General features: G+C 41.8%; 1 protein-coding gene across 9 annotated transcripts in view; it reads left to right on the forward strand.

Moving 5' to 3' along the window:
• Positions 1-13,557, forward strand: part of Phldb2 (pleckstrin homology like domain family B member 2) — a 102,238-nt gene extending 88,681 nt beyond the window's left edge. For all 9 annotated transcript variants that reach the window (XM_059277740.1, XM_059277742.1, XM_059277741.1 and 6 more), the window contains 5 exons: positions 3,752-3,842; positions 4,766-4,912; positions 7,035-7,254; positions 10,983-11,068; positions 11,858-13,557. In XM_059277740.1, coding sequence (XP_059133723.1) covers positions 3,752-3,842; positions 4,766-4,912; positions 7,035-7,254; positions 10,983-11,068; positions 11,858-11,998 — 685 coding nt within the window. In that variant the 3' untranslated portion in view covers positions 11,999-13,557. The remainder of the gene's footprint in view (positions 1-3,751; positions 3,843-4,765; positions 4,913-7,034; positions 7,255-10,982; positions 11,069-11,857) is intronic.
• Positions 13,558-16,330: the final 2,773 nt, after the last annotated feature.

The following is a 16,330-nucleotide window of genomic DNA, read 5'->3' on the forward strand; positions in this document are numbered from 1 at the left end:
CGAGCCCCCGAGCCCCGTTTTTCTGACCCTTGTGTTTATTGACAGTCTAAAGAAAGAGCAAAAGCAGCGCCAGCTCCAGTCGTTTTTCTGGTCCTCATGAAAATGATGTTTCAACAGAAAATGAAGGCGAATGTGCCCACAACTTGAGTAATTATATCACTCTACAAATGACTTTTTTGTGACATAATCAACCACAAAACCAAGTCTGTGTCACTAGGATTTCAGTATGGAATTACTTCTTTAATAGACTTATAATTTGGGGATATTTTAATGCATAGTTTTAAAAAATTCTTCAGCACAGCAATTTTTTGTTTTGGTCCTTGGTTGCCGTGTGCACCAGTTTCAAGACAATCCTGCTCCACAGCACATGTTCCAATAATCTCTGTATTGCTTGTTGGCTTGGAGTTCATCGAGGTGTCTTGCAGTATAATAGGGAGTAAAAGCTTACCTGAATAGAGTATGCTTTTTAAATTCTTTTCTTTTTAGATGTATTTATTTTTATTTTATGAATATGAGTGTTTTCCCCTGCATGTATGTCTGCACTGTGTGTATGTGCCTGGCTCCTGTGGAGGCCAGAAGAGGGTGTCATATCCCCTGGAGTTACTGACAGGTCTAACACAGTTAATTACAGTTACAGACAGCTGCTACGGGGGTGCTGACAATGGAATCCAGGTCCTCTGGAGGGGCAGAAGATGCTCTTAACCAGTGAGCCATCCCTCCAGCCCATAACATACACTTTTTAAGGTAGTTAGTTAGTGGTACTGAAGTGGAATTCCTAATTTCTCTCTCTACACTTTGCACTCTGCTTTTGTTGGTAGTTTCTACTTTAGGTTCAATTTTTTGACATTTTGAGTAAGCACTTAGTGATAGCTGACCATGAGCATTAGTTATCTACAACTGCCAGCACAATAGGACCAGCCCTGGGCAAAGCAGCTATGGATGGTAATGGGGCTGTGCACAATGACTTACCAGGAATGGTAACTCTGCAGGAACATTGTCATACAGAGATCTAAGGGACAGATGTGTCCCATCAGACACACACACACACATACACACACACGATAACTATGTGAAGTGATGGCTATGTTAAAGAGATTGATTTTGATAATCATTTTACAATGTATGCATGCATCACAACATCACATTATGCACCATAAATATGGACAAGTGTCAGTTGGACACATACTTGATAAAGCTGTTTGTCTTTTGAAAACAAAAGACCAACAAAAACAGTAAATAATAAAATCTAAATAAATAAAAATTGTATAAAATGTGATGAGTGAGATAAGCTATGGTGAGTTTCTTTTGTGTGTAGGTGTGTGCATGTGTGTATATGTGTGTGTGTAAGCTATATATACATATAATATTCCAAGTTATCACTTATTTATACATATACATGGTTTTTAACATTTTAATTTGATTTTTTTAACCTTTAATTGTGTGCATGCATGTTTGCGCATATGTATGTATGTGTGTGTGTATGTGTGTGTGTGTGTGTGTGTGTGTGTGTGTGTGTGTTGCTGAGAATGGAACCCACAGCTTCCTGTACCCTAGGCAAGTGCTCTAGCATTTAGCTATAGCCCCAGTCCTAATTATTTTAATTGGGGGGTTTTGAAGACCTGTGGTTTATTCGAGACACGGCCATACAAGTGTGATCCTGGACAGCAGCATGGGATACACATGTATTTGTATTCTCTTGTATGGCCTGCAGCATATAATATCCTCAGCCTTCTCAGCTGGGTCAGTGAAGTTTGTTCCCTTTCCATCTGTAACTTAGACTTTTGCATCTTGTCCAACAGCTAATGGAAAAAAATAGCAAAAAAGAAAGGAAGAAAGAAAGAAACAAAGAGAAGGAAGGAAGGAGAAAAAAGAAAGAGAGAGAAAGAAAGAAAAGAAACAAGTCATTGTATTCTGTTTCTCATGGAAAAACCCATGGATAAAAAGTGGCCCCAACACACACTGCACCCAGTTTTTAGATCTGTAAGATTCCAATGTCCCTTAGACAGTCCCCACTCCATGTCTGCTCCTAGTGGGACTGGCAGTTTTGAGAAGATGAGCTGTGTGCTCTGTGGTACTGAGGTCCTTCATCTCTTCAGAAGCTCTCCTAGTCTTAGATCGGAGGCATCTTAGGTTTGATTTTACCGAAAATTGTTGAGGCTGGATGTGATGTCACACACCTGTAAATCCCAGCTTTTAAAAGTCAAGGTAGGAAGATAGTGAGTTCTAGGCCAGCCTGAGCCACCTGGTGAGACCCTAACTCAGAAGTTCATACAGGCCTGGGTAGATGACTCAGTCCATTAAGTACTTGCTACACAATGTTAGGATCTGAGTTTGATCCTTATAACCAGGATAGATAGATAGATAGATAGATAGATAGATAGATAGATAGGCAGTCAAGCAGGCAGACAGACAGACATGGTGGTAGGTTAGGCATAGGTGGTAGGTGGTGGTTAGGCATGGTGGTATAGGCTTGCCATCCCAGTAAGGAGAGTCAGAGCCAGATTCCTTGGATTAAACGGCCAGCCAGTCTAATTGGGAAGGTCCAGGTTGGTGAGAGATTCTGTCTCACAAAAGTAAGTAGAGGGCTCGTGAAGAATACCACCTCTGGCCTCTACACACGTGTGCGCACACATGTACCACCCCCCACAACTGTCCATGTACAAATATTATTTAGTCATGCTTTATATAATGTACTCCATAATAACCCGAAGGGCTTTGTGTGTTCCCCTTGGCATGCATTCTTATACATTTTCTATGAATGTGCCTCTTGGGCTGGACTTTGTGCTATGGGACACAAACAAAACAGCCTGTCCATTCTCAAGTGGACCTAGAAACAATAGGTGCTTGAGTGAGCACAGCACACCGTGCAGGACACAGCAGGGCCCTCCATAAATGAAACATTGGGACACCCCCTGGATGTTCTTGCAGCTCCCACTCTTTCATTTTTTTCCCTTCACTTGTTGGGGTGATATCGTTTCCAAAAATGCATTTCTTTTGAAGCGCTTGAATCCCTTTGTGCATTTTCCCCATTAATATGACAGGGAGGGCTTTGAACAAAACTTACTCAGTGCACCAATGCAAGTCACCTTGACACTGGTACCCATTAAAAAGTAAAATGCCCCCACATACAAAGGCACAGCAAGTGACTTCAGACGCTAGGCGTCATTCACACGGGACGTGATGACAGTCTAGTTGGTAAGATGATTTGAGAGTTGGTAACTGACAAGGAGGCTCACGTGGCTGTCACTCTTAGACTTCAAGGCTGCATTTTGGATGCCCACTTTTTAAGACTTAGCTTTGCGTCTTTGCTTCTGACTGGTTTATACTGGCCTTGTTTTGTGTGCCCATCTTTGACTCCTACACTGAGATTAGTCAGTCTCTGCTTTGATTTTCAGACATGAATTGATTGGACCCTTAAGACCAATGACTCATGCATAATAAACATCCTTCAAATTGTATATGTTTTCATTGTGACATGTAACCTGACTCGTGTGTGTGTGTGTGTGTGTGTGTGTGTGTGTGTGTGTGTATGTGTGTAATTTGATTGTGATATGTAACTTTAGTGTGTGTGTATGTGTGTGTGTGTGTGTCAGAGAGACTTATTGGGATGAACAAATGTGGATTTTTAAAATATATTTTTACTAATTCTTTGAGAATTCCACATGTGCAAACGATGTATTTTGATCACTATCCCCCTCCCCAACTCCTCCTCCTCAGCAAATATTCTGAAAAGGTTTTTTATTCTCATCAGTGCCAGCACATCCAACATTGCCAGAATAGAAGAGATGGAGAGACTTCTGAAACAGGCCCAGGCTGAGAAGACCCGGCTACTTGAATCCAGGGTAAGGCGGAGGGCTCCTGCAGGGAGTCTGTGACGGGCATGGGGCAGGAGCCCTGCACTTACCAGCAGCCTTCCTTCCGGGGCCCTTCCTGAGCACTGTGACCTTGGGTAGCCACTCAGCCCCCTTTCCTATCCCCGAAGGAACGGGTCCTAGAGAGGTGGCTCCCAGGGCCCTTTACTGCACCTTTACACCCCGAAACTTCAGGCATGTGCCTGCGTTTTACCCAGACCGAAATGGATAATGGATACTTTCCACTGCATTTTTCCCTTGATGGCCGCGTGGATGTTTTCTTGAGGGAATAGGGAAAGTTGACATTTCTTTGGGTGTTCTCCTATCTTTCCCAACTCATGCTGACCTCATGGTTGTGAAATCCCAAACCCTATGTTATTGTGACTTTATTTCAGGCCAGAATCAGAAGAACTTCCTTAGAAATCCCCCCCCCCCAACGCCTTTGCATCCTGCCCTGAGGGCACCTCCTTTCCTTACCTCCTTTCCTTTTCCGTTCCCACAAAGCTTCCTCCGTGACCTCCAGCCAGGAAGCTACATAGCAGTAACAAGAATTGGAGGGACCTGTGGTCTTCACCCAGGAGAGTCTCCCAGAGAAAAGCCTATGCTTCATGGCTAGTACTACATGACAGTTTACAAGGAAGAACCAAATGCCTGCATATAGTCACAGCCAGATTTTCAGTGAAGACTAATATTTAATTGTTGGTTGATTACTTAATGCCATAAGATGACTTTGGGAGCTATGCAGATGGTGATCATGGTTTGTGTTAGTCCAGGTTCTGTACTGAAGAAACTAGCATACAACATGAGACTTGTCTAATGATAATTGGAGCTCGGGTATTTATTAACTGGTCCCTTCAAGTGTGAATGTCATGGTTTTCAAATACTTATTGTTCTGTATGTATGATGGTAATTAGGAACGGGAAATGGAAGCCAAGAAACGAGCCCTGGAAGAAGAAAAACGACGCCGGGAAATCCTGGAAAAACGACTGCAAGAAGAAACCAGCCAGAGGCAGAAGCTAATAGAAAAAGAAGTAAAAATCAGAGAGAAGCAAAGGGCACAGGTCGGTCAATGTGGACGCATAGGTGTAGGTCGCCCCCTGGTGGTCATTTTGTAGGAGACATTATTTCTGACCAAATGCCTAGTGCTTGACAGAATGGTTAAGATGTGGGTTAGTGTGCAGGCTGTGTTCATTTTAGAACTTCTAGGGAACTACAAAGCAACTGACACTTTGCTCTACTCATGTGTGAGTCACATATTCTACTCATGCTGGAGAGAGAAAGAGAGCCTTATATTCATTCTCTGGATACATTTAAAAGGAGAATACGCCTTGCCTAGCTTTGAAAAGTGCCATTGAAGTGGTCAATAAAAATACACACAGGGCCCATCTCTCTGGCCCAGCGGTTAAGAGCACTTGTCTCTCTTCCAGAGTACTGGAGTTCTGCTCCCAGCCAGTACTCATGTCTGTTAGCTCACAAACTGCCTATGCCTCTGACACCAGCTCCACTGGGCCCAATGCCCAATGGACTCTTCTGGTACTGTACTCAAGTGCACATTTACACACACGCACGCACACACACACATACACACTCAATTAGTTAGAAAATCAAATTAAAATGTTAAAAAAACATGTGTAAATAAGTGATAGCTTAGAATATATATATATGTGGGGGGTGTGGGGGTGTATACATAAAAATATGTACATATATGCAAACTATATATTATATATATATTTATATATCAAGCAAACTAAAAACTGATGGAGGAGAGGAAAGATTCTATCAGGCAATCTCTAGAAGCAAACTTTCCAAAACAGGATAAATGTAAATTGTACCAGCCCAGTTTCTTGGTGTGGTGGTAGTATTTTTTCCTTTTTTTTTTTTTTCTCCTTTTCTAACCACATATGTCCCCTTTCCTACACCAATTTATAATACCTGTTCCTTCCATTAACAAACTCAACCAATTTAGGAGAAAACATCCATTTGGTTTACATTTCTTTCTTGGTCCCCACAGATTTGAAATCCCTGTACTTTTCACCATAGCTGCCTACATTATGTATATCTTCTGAGGATGAAGATTTTAACAATACTACATCATCTAAAGCTCCCATCAGTTTCATTAAAGTTGGTCACTCATCTAGCAGACTCAAAGGCAGCATTCCCTCATCCTCTCTAGTTGCTGACCATTGGTCCTTCAGTGACTGGCCACTATCTTTAAGACTTGTGTGTGCTGGGGCTTTGGTAAGCCTGTGGCAGCTGCCTTAAAATAAAGGTAAAATACTGAGAAAAAAATGGAAACTGAAATAGATCCTTTTATTGGATTATGCTCTGACCTCTGCTAAACTCTGACTGGCAGTGAAGGTCATCCATGCCTGTTTAACATCTGAAGCCAAACCAAAGGGCAGAATTCTATTTTAATCTTGATTATAAGCTTTTCCTCCAACTATATGATTAGATCATTTCCCCAGGGCAAAAGCATGGAATTATTTAGCAGAATTTTAAAGAGAGAGTGAGTATTTGGAAGCGGCATCCATGGTGACCTGTGTGCTTCCTGGATGATGTGAATGAACCTTGACCCTCATCATTAGTGAAATAAGACATCCTTGCACATCCCTCGGGCCTCTGCTCCTATACAGCTGCCCACATCAGGTCCAGCATTGATTCTACCCCTCAGTTATTTTATCGTCTCTTTTCAGAGCATATACCTTTTTTTTTAAATAGATCAACTGACAGTTTTAACTCGGGGGGGGGGGGGATCTTCTGGGGGTTATCCCTACCAAACAGTGTCTGTTCCATCAGGCTGTGGGTAGATTACCTTGGGAACACTGTTGTTGTCTTGTGGAGGGAGAAGGAGCCTCTGAATGGCAGCCTATCTCATTCCTTACAGGGCCTCCAGGCTGACTTCTTTGATGCTACATTTGTGAGGGCTTTTCATTCTCTCATCTACCCTTCTCAGGGAGTGGAATCAACAGGCCTGCCTTTAGCTGCTCCTTCCTTCTCTATGTAGCACCCTACTTAAATGTCTGTTTTTTAGTCTCCAGATGACAAGTGCCTTCCTTATCATGAGTTCTTGTAAATTGCTTGGCATTTTAAGGCTTCCGCTCTACACTGTCTTCTTGCCTCTAACAGATGCCATCTGAACCGAAACAGTTATCTGTAGATGAAATGGGCTTTGCTCCTTTTCAGGCTCGTCCTCTGACTCGCTATCTGCCTGTCCGGAAGGAAGACTTTGATTTGAGGAGTCACGTGGAGACGGCAGGCCACAATATTGACACCTGTTTTCATGTGTCAATCACAGAGAAGACCTGCCGGGGCTACCTCATCAAAATGGGTGGAAAAATTAAAACGTGGAAGAAACGTTGGTTTGTTTTTGACCGGAATAAGCGGACATTTTCTTATTACGCAGGTGAGTGATAAAACAAATTTGAAGTGATACATTCGAGTCTATTAAAAATAAAAGGAAATTGAAATTCATTATCTGAACCTAGAAAATGTGTGAGGGTGAGATAGTAGGGTCATTTGAACCCATGAGTGTGAGACTAACCTAGGCAACATGGCGAGACCCTATCTCAAAAAGAAAAGAAAAGTAACAGAGAAAGAAAGAGGTTGATATGTAAAATAATTAATGGTAATGGTAGTTTGATAGCTTGATAAGCATACATTATTTTATAGTCATATTTATATGTTGAATATGTTATGAATTTCATTTTTACAAATAGAAATCACATGACTTTAAAAATATGAATTAATCTAGCCTATTTCTGAAATAAACTATAGCCCAAATACATATTAAATGGAATGTATTTTTACATTCAGTTACTGGCCTTTAAACCACAAGGCCAGAACATCCCATGAATCTGTATTTATTTTTTGCCATGTGTCTTTTTTAGATTACACAGAGGCAAGCAGCCCCAGTTGCCAATTGTTGAGATGTGGTCTGTAAGGTTCTCTGACCTTACAAGCACGGAGAGTAGAGTATAGCTCGTCAGTAAACTAACGAGTAAGAAAGCATTCATTAAGTGTTAAAAGCAGTTTGGGAGTCTTAAATGCTTAACTGTGGGAACATACTCTACTGAGTCTTATGAAAACACAATGTACCTGGAACAATTATTAAAAAGACTGGGGTGAGGCACAGTCATACATGACAGGAATCTCATCACTCAAGGGGTGAAAACAGAAAAATGGTGAATCTGAGGCTAGACCGGGCTATGTAGCTCGAGACCCTGTCTCCAGACAACAAGATAAAGAAATGAGCTAGCGTCTTATTTACATGTGCATCAAATGTGAAACACGCCCATTATAGGCATCAGCATAGTCCAAGTCTCTTCAGCTGCTAAGAAGGGGTGGTATCACCCCAGTTCCCATGTTTTAGGGTCACTGTGAGAGCACTTAGGAGAGCATGGTCAGAATCACATTTGCACTGAGGGTGGGATGAGAAGCCAGAACCAATGGATAAAAGGAAATACTACCCAAGGAGCCCCAGGCCTGGGGCAGAGAAACAGTCTGAGACCCACACCTTTCAGTGATGGTCTCTTGGGGAATGGGGGGGCTCCAATCAGCTCTGAAGTTGCTGGTTAGAGCAAATGGCTTGGCCCTCATAAGGGCCTGCTTTGTTATCTGGAGTTTCATAAAGGTCCACAGTAGCAACCTCAGTGCAATAGGAAAGACACCTGGTTCATAAGAAATCCAGCCTAGCATCCATCCACACAACACATAGACACGAATGTCGAGCAAGCTAGTATTTATAGACAGTCTCACTCAGAATGGTCCAACAGAAAAGATTAGAAGGTCTTCGAAGAGAGAGCATCTTCATTACTCCATGTTTCTCTGATCTGTGACTTCAGTTTTGTGTCTTGTCAATCAGATGTGTGGTTCAGGGACCCTACCAGCTTCTCCAAACCTCCCTTCCATCCTCTAACCCATGCTGGGCCTGTTTCTAAACTGAAACTTTTGGTGGCTGACTTTTCAATTTTATTTTAAATACCAAGTTTTTAGCATATTCAAAACCCTAGTACCCAATATCAGTAAGAAATAGAGTCCTCTGGCTCTTTTGCATTCACATCGGCAGTGACTGAGCAGTGGAATGGCCTTGGGTATGCTGCCAATTCGGCCCTGTTCACAGCTGTCAATCATCAGTTATATGTGCTCTCTGTGGCCCTACCCCCATCCCTTTTCTAAACACTCTCAAGCATAGGCATAGATCAGTTCCCAGCCACTCACCATGATGCAGCTCAGGCTAGCCTTGACCCTACAAAAGTCACACCCCCTTATCTTATCATCCAGGTAAATGACCTGATGCATGGATACTTGTAAACACAAATGCTGAAAGCTTTGAAGAACACTAGGCCCCTGTTATGCATGACTTTGCCCTTCTAAAGAAAACAGCCATAGAAATGGGTCTGTAAATTGATGGGTTAATGCTGCTGAGAGAGATAGTGAAGTGAAGTATCTCACCCACATCCATCACCGATCCCTCAGCTCCCAGTGTAGTGAGGTTCATGTTTTTCAGGCTGCATTCTCCCAGATGAAACAGCCTGAACACAAAACTTCATTCCCCAGTTCCCTGCCTGCTGGAAACACTGACATTTACTTTTGTCTCCAGATTTTAATCTTACATCTGTTGTGAGCAAACAAGGTGTTACTGTATTCCCTTGAATTAACTGCAGGATCTCTTCCAAGAAATGTTCAAAAGATATACTGACATTCTCTCTCAACTGTGACTCTGTTTGGAATCTGCTGAGCATGATATTAATTAAAGCAATATTATTCAAGGAAGAGCAAAAAGAAACACACAGAACTATGGCCCCTGGTCAGTTATGTTAGGAAAGACTAAGTTAAATGCAATTTAAGATAGAGGTCTGTGCTCTGGGCCAGTGTTTACAAACCAGCTCTATATTATTAGTGGGAAAAGGGAGGCATTCACTCAGTAAAAATACTAAAATTCAATGAAGTCTACATACAAAGTCTCTTTGCTGCCACATGTGCTAGCCTCCCACTGGTAAGCCTAAAATAGATTGTTTTATGTCTCATTCTGTACATTGGGTACACACATACACAACACACACACACACACACACACACACACACAGGTACACATACAGTTTGATGTTTTACTGTGCTAGAGCTAAAACCTTATGGCCTTGGATCGTCAGGCAAAGCTAAAACTGAGTTATGCTCCTAATTGCTTTTCCACAGTTTGAGTCCAGCGTTATTCAGTCTGCGCACGTCACATCATGTAGGGTATTTTCTCGTGAATGTGTGCAGGTACCACACTTGTTTCTACAGCAGCAGTGATGCCACTGTGTGGCTGGCTGGTCACCCAGTCAGTCTCTTACTGAGATTCAGGCGAGCCTTCCCCAGCTGTGTGTCAGCCAACACAGATCCAGGGCAGTTGCGGCTCGTGACTAGATCCCATGCAGTAAGCTTTTGCAGTGGCACTGAAGGAGAGGGTCTGTGCGTCCTTAGTCCTTAGCTGTGTTGTTTTTCTAGTCGCTCTCGAAAGGGGCCGTCTCTCCCACGTTTCCACCTGTAGCTCCTGATCGTTGCTTCCTTTCTCCGCATACACACACACATCCTCAGAAACTGGTCACTGAGTAGGCACACAGCGGTGGTGATCCCGACGAAATTTTGTTTTGTTCTTTTATCTCAGGGCTCATCAGGGAGAGGCAGGCCTGTGAGTTTGAGGATAGCCGTGTCTAGTGAGTTCTAGGACAGCCAGGGCTATGTAGAGAGACCCTGCCTCAAAATAAATAAATAAATAAATGAGTAAAAAGTAAGTTAGTAAATAAATGCCTTTAAAAATAAATAAAACATTAGGCTTGTTCTATGACAGTTTCATACATGTGTAAGATGTGTTCCAGTCACTCCCACACTCACCCTATCTGTCCTCTCCCAACCTCTTTCCCACACTCATGTCTCTCTGTTTTGTGACCAGAGCCATCAGTGTGACCAGGGGTTTGGGGCTGTCCACTGGAGCCTGGGGGGGGGGGGGGGGGCTCACCTAGGTGATCTGGGTTAATCTTAGACAATTTAAATGTTAGGTAAACATTTTAATGAGGATAATTAATACTGGACTTGGGGTTTTTCCTGTTCATCGGCGGCACTGAAGTCCGTAACACTCATCTGTCTTTGCAGACAAACACGAGGCTAAATTGAAAGGCGTGATATACTTTCAAGCCATCGAAGAAGTGTACTATGATCACCTCAAGAATGCTAATAAGGTAAGTATCTATTTCCTCAGTTTCTGCAACTTTTTTCCCTAGGGCCCTTTGTACTCCAGGCAACTGCTTTACCTTCAGCCCCTTTTCTGTTTTTGAGACAGGGTCTCACTATGTTGCCTGGACTGGCTTTGAACTTGTAATGCTCCTGCCTCTGCCTCCTGAGTTAGCTGGGGTTACAAGCATGTGCAACTAAGCCTGGAGGATTTCTGCCATTTGAATATGTAATTAAGTTAGGTTATTTGAGGATTTTAAGTGCTTTAGAGGTGGTGTTCTCACACTTTGGGCAGATGTGTTCAGAACACGGCTGTAAGTTAAAACTGAAAATACATGGGGTAAATGATTGTTTTTTAGGGATAAAATCATGGCGAAATAAGGTGAGATTCTGGATGCAACAACTTGGGAGATACGGACAAGCCACTCTGCAAGCATTTTTGGAAGGAACTACTTACTATATAGTTAGGAAGGTGAATTGTAACTTATTAGGACCTTTAAAGGCCAGGAATAACCACTATTACTCACTGAACATCTCCTGTCAGCTAGATACCATGCTTTACCAACTAGTTAGAGAATCAGTGAGCCCTGCATGAGATTTCTTATAGAAAAGCCAGACAGATGGCCCATCCTGAGGAAGGTGGAAGGGGTGGAGGGGGACGTTGTAGTGTAGCATAAAATGCCTTTATAAATTTCGGTCAAGGTCGACTTTTAAAGCAGAAGAATCTTCACATGCCTTTGCTAATGTTCAACTTTCCAAGTCTTTCTTTGACATTCTTTTCTTGTTTGGAATTCCAGAGTCCTAACCCATTGCTCACCTTTAGCGTGAAGACACACGACAGAATCTATTACATGGTGGCGCCATCACCAGAGGCCATGCGGATCTGGATGGACGTTATAGTGACTGGTGCGGAAGGATATACTCACTTCCTGTTGTAATGAACTTCACCAATGGTCCACTGCGGGGCAGACTGCAATAGTCTCTTGCAAGAATGAAGCCATATCTAGTCTCAGATGGAAAGGCCTAGCAGACCATCCCTTTAGCTGTGTACACTCGGAACTCTTTTCATACTGAGGAGCCTTCCATAAAAAAGGAAAACAGGGCTCTTAGTGAAAGAACTGGAGCTCCTTTGACAAAAATAAAAGACAAAAAACAAAACACTATTTTTTGATAAAAGCATCATTTAGATGTGCATTTCTCAAAAACTTTTTATCAGTGGATGTTGGTTAAATAAACTGAACAGTTTACACAATGTCTGTAAATATGTACTTAGAAATGTGAGATTACTTTAGAACCCAAATCATTGCCATTGGTAATCAACTGCCTTCTTTGCAGGAAGTAGCATTTTATAAAAATAAACAAATAAGTTAGAAGGCAACAGATTTTAGACATTTTGCCTTATATTTTAAATACTGCACCAAAACCAAAGACATGGTGTGACTCCTGTTTAAATCAGTGTTACTCCCTAAATACTCTTTAAAATGATATTTTGATGCCAACTCTGTAGTGTCCCCCCCCCCCCCTCAGAAGCTACTGTGGATATATTTTAAACCACTTCTTAAAAGAATTAAAAAAAAAAAAAAAAGCTCCTTGTTTTGCGAAAAGACCATCTCAGACAACAGAAACCCGCAACACCAGCAGTTTTAATTAAGGAGAATACTTAGTGGGAAGAGCCTGTTCCACTGAAGATTTGTTCATTCCTGGTGCTGAGAATAAAAGCAACCAGTGGCCGATTTTCTTTTAGACTGCCTAGTTCCTCTTGCTTATGGGGCAAAGCTGTTAACTGTGCCCTCACATGGCATAAGTATGAAACCATCTCTGTCTCACTGAAAAAAGACAGCCAAAATTCAAATTAACATTCTCCCTGCTATATCTTTTTGCATATATCTTTACAAATAGCCTTGTTTTTAGAGCTAATTTTTTGTTGAATGAAATGACTTCGGGCAAGTCTCTTTTATAATTGTTTTCCAAGTGCCATTTATTTTAGCTTTTGTATTTTGTGTTTTTAAGTATGAACTCTTTCCTAAAACATGCCAAATGGATAGAAGTAGAAAATAATGACATGACTTACTCGTATACGTGAAATGATTAGAAATGTCCATGAAATTTTGTCAGGCCTGACGGGGTACAATTTGTTTTTAAACTTACAGTGTACTTTTATACCTGTATACATGTTACCAATAATAAGATTGTGCAACTGGATGATGCAAGGTTTTACTTGAATAATAAGGGACAAATATCATGACTGTAGGAGGCATTTTTCATCTGTGATATTTGCAGCCTTCCCCCTTCAACTCTAGGGAGCTAAAACATTAAAATGCAATTGCTAAGATTTGGTTGGTTAATGTAAAGATCCAACTTGTCTGTACTGTACTTTCTCCATAGGATTGTAAGGGTGTTCAAATCAATTTGCATGTCTGAACCTTTTAGATATGTGTGTGTTAAATGTATTGAGTTTGGATTAAAGTGTCGACCTGATTTCACAATTGAAAGTAAACTCTGTCTCTCACTTTGCAATCACCTATCTTTAACATAACAGAGGATGAGTTAGTCAGCAAAAGTTAATGGTAGAATCCACATAAAGGTTGATATGTGCTGACATTATGAGGATGAGTTAGTCAGCAAAAGTTAATGGTAGAATCCAAATAAAGGTTGATATGTGCTGGCATTATGATTAGAAATTCATAAACTAATTGGAAGCATCTCTGGCCACATTCCTATTACTGATAAAATGTGGTAAACGCTGAAAAAAAAAACTTACATATTATCTTTTTGCATTGAGTAGTTATTACTTCCCTAAAAGGTTTAATGCAAATGTGAAGGAAAGCTCTGAAGTTTCGCTTGGGGACCTCTTTCTTCTGGATATTGAGAGAAGCTGCCTTAAAAAAAAAATGCCCTTTACATTTGTATGCTGATGAAAGGAAGGTGACCCAAAAAGCCTTTAGAGTAAACAAACTGTTTTACTTCAAGCTTGTTACTGTCAGGGAAAGTATTTTGACAGTGCCACAAAGCCACTTAGGTTCCTGATTGAGAAAGTAATCTATGGGCTCCCCCTTTTCTATGTATATACACAATACTTTTCTTCATTAGGATAAGTCACATGATGTTAAAAATTCCGCTACATATAAAGTACAAGGAGAAATTCAAAACTAAAGTGGAAGAAAGGCATGGGGGTTGACAATATCAAGGATAAGTTTCTGCTGTTAAGATACAAGCAAGAGGGGCTGGAGAGATGGCTCAGAGGTTAAGAGCACTGCTTGTTCTTCCAAAGGTCCTGAGTTCAATTCCCAGCAACCACATGGTGGCTCACAACCATCTGTAATGAGATCTGGTGCTCTCTTCTGGCCTGCAGGGATATGTGCAGACAGAACACTGTATACATAATAAATAAATAAATTAAAAAAAAAAAAAGATACAAGTAGCCTGCAGTGGACATCATTACCTTTGGGATTCAGTCCTTTGGCATCTAGATCTGTCCTGGTCCTATATCCGAACTGGCAAAATGGGTCTGTGAAAACTCCAGTTTTGCTCCTGGCCACAGATCCTATCAATGCCTTGAGAGATAGTGATGGGAAAACAAAGTTTTATTGACACTATCTGGCAGGTGGAAACAGAAGAGCTTTCATTCCGATTCCATGGGATTTGTGATGAGTCTCCTTTTAGCAAATCCAGGTGGGTAACTGGCTACTTCATGTTTCAATATTGCTCACAGTCACCAGGAGTTCCTACAACCTGAAAAGGGAAAATACAGCTATGATCTTTTCCTTCATGTTTTCTCCTATTTTCCAGCAAAGACAACTTTAATTACTTAATTTAGTAATTAAGTAATTGGGACATAGAGAAGTGAAGCAAAACCAAAATGATTTTTAAAAAATATCTATTTCGTCTTTATCAAGCTTCTCCAGTGTGTTCTAATGGGTCATGTCCTGAAGACTCCAAAGACATGCCTGGATTTGCTTTTAACTCTGATACCAATAACTGCTCCCAAATCTCTAAAGGGATAATGTCCAAGTTTGCTTCTGTTGTTGTGGTATGTGGCATGACCAAAGGCAACTTAAGGGAGAGAAGAGTTTATTTAGCTTACAGGTCAATGTTCACCACTGAGGAATGCCAAGGCAGGAATTCACAGCAGAGGCATGAAGCAGAGACCACCAAAGAATATTGCTTTCTAGCTTGCTTCCAGGCTCATATTCAGCTACCTTTCTTATACAGCCCAGACCCACCTACCAGGGGATGGTATTGCTCACAGTGGGCTAGGCCCACTTACGTCAGTCAGCAATTAAGAAAATGCCCTGACAGACGTGCCTACAGGTCAATCTGATGGATGTGGGCATTTGTCCGTTAAGATTCCCTCTTCCCAGATGCTCAAGGCTGACAAAACCAACCAAGACAAATAGTAACATGATTTTACTTAAAGTGTTGCACTAAGTACAATAATTTCAGGATACACAAGATGAGGCATATACTGATACTTGAGCCCTCCCCGTCCCCAATTACTTTGAAGGATGTCAGAATCCAGAGATCCTAGTACACAATTGGTTCAATTATTTTTCTGTTGCCATTGATTAATACCCACTTGTTTTTCATCTTTAAAAAACATGGTGGTGTCATAGTTAATGCACGACCTTATGAACTTGTGTTCTTCTCATTTAGGATAGTCAAAAGGGGAGCAGTAGTTCAAAGAGTACTGCAAATTATGCGTATTGTAATAAACATGGCCAGATCGCCTGACAAAAGACTTTAGATTATCACTAACCCAGCAGCCATATGTGTTTCCAGTGTCTTTGCTTGTGGCTGCTCATTTGAATTTTTTCGCAATCTGGTGAGTGGGAAAATGTTTGGGGGCGAGCAAAGAATGCTTGATGCTACTCCAGTGATGTGAATTTAAGATTTAGGTCGCCTCTGGGAAACCTTTCCCGCAGAGGCTGAAACGGAGCCTTGGGGACTGGTAATGCAAGAAGCCTAGCAATTTTTATCACGGGTCTTCGGCTCCTCCGGATGGTAACATGGTTTCCCTTGTATGAACGTTCAATTTGACCCTGGCTCCTCGCCGAGATTCCCGCAGCCTACTGTGAATTCAGAAAGCCGGCCAAGGCCGCCCCAATGTCACAAGCCAAACGCCCTTCGGGGAGGCAGATCAACCTAAGGCACGCCAGACCCCGCCCTGCGCATGCGCCTCCGGACAGGGCGCGAATCCCACGTGACGCAGCTTAGCAACCCCCCCCCCCCCCCCCGCCTTCCTGCGGACTGCGCGTGCGTGACCTCGGGAC

Source organism: Peromyscus eremicus, chromosome 12 (genome assembly GCF_949786415.1).
Source record: "Peromyscus eremicus chromosome 12, PerEre_H2_v1, whole genome shotgun sequence".
Taxonomy (NCBI): domain Eukaryota; kingdom Metazoa; phylum Chordata; class Mammalia; order Rodentia; family Cricetidae; genus Peromyscus; species Peromyscus eremicus.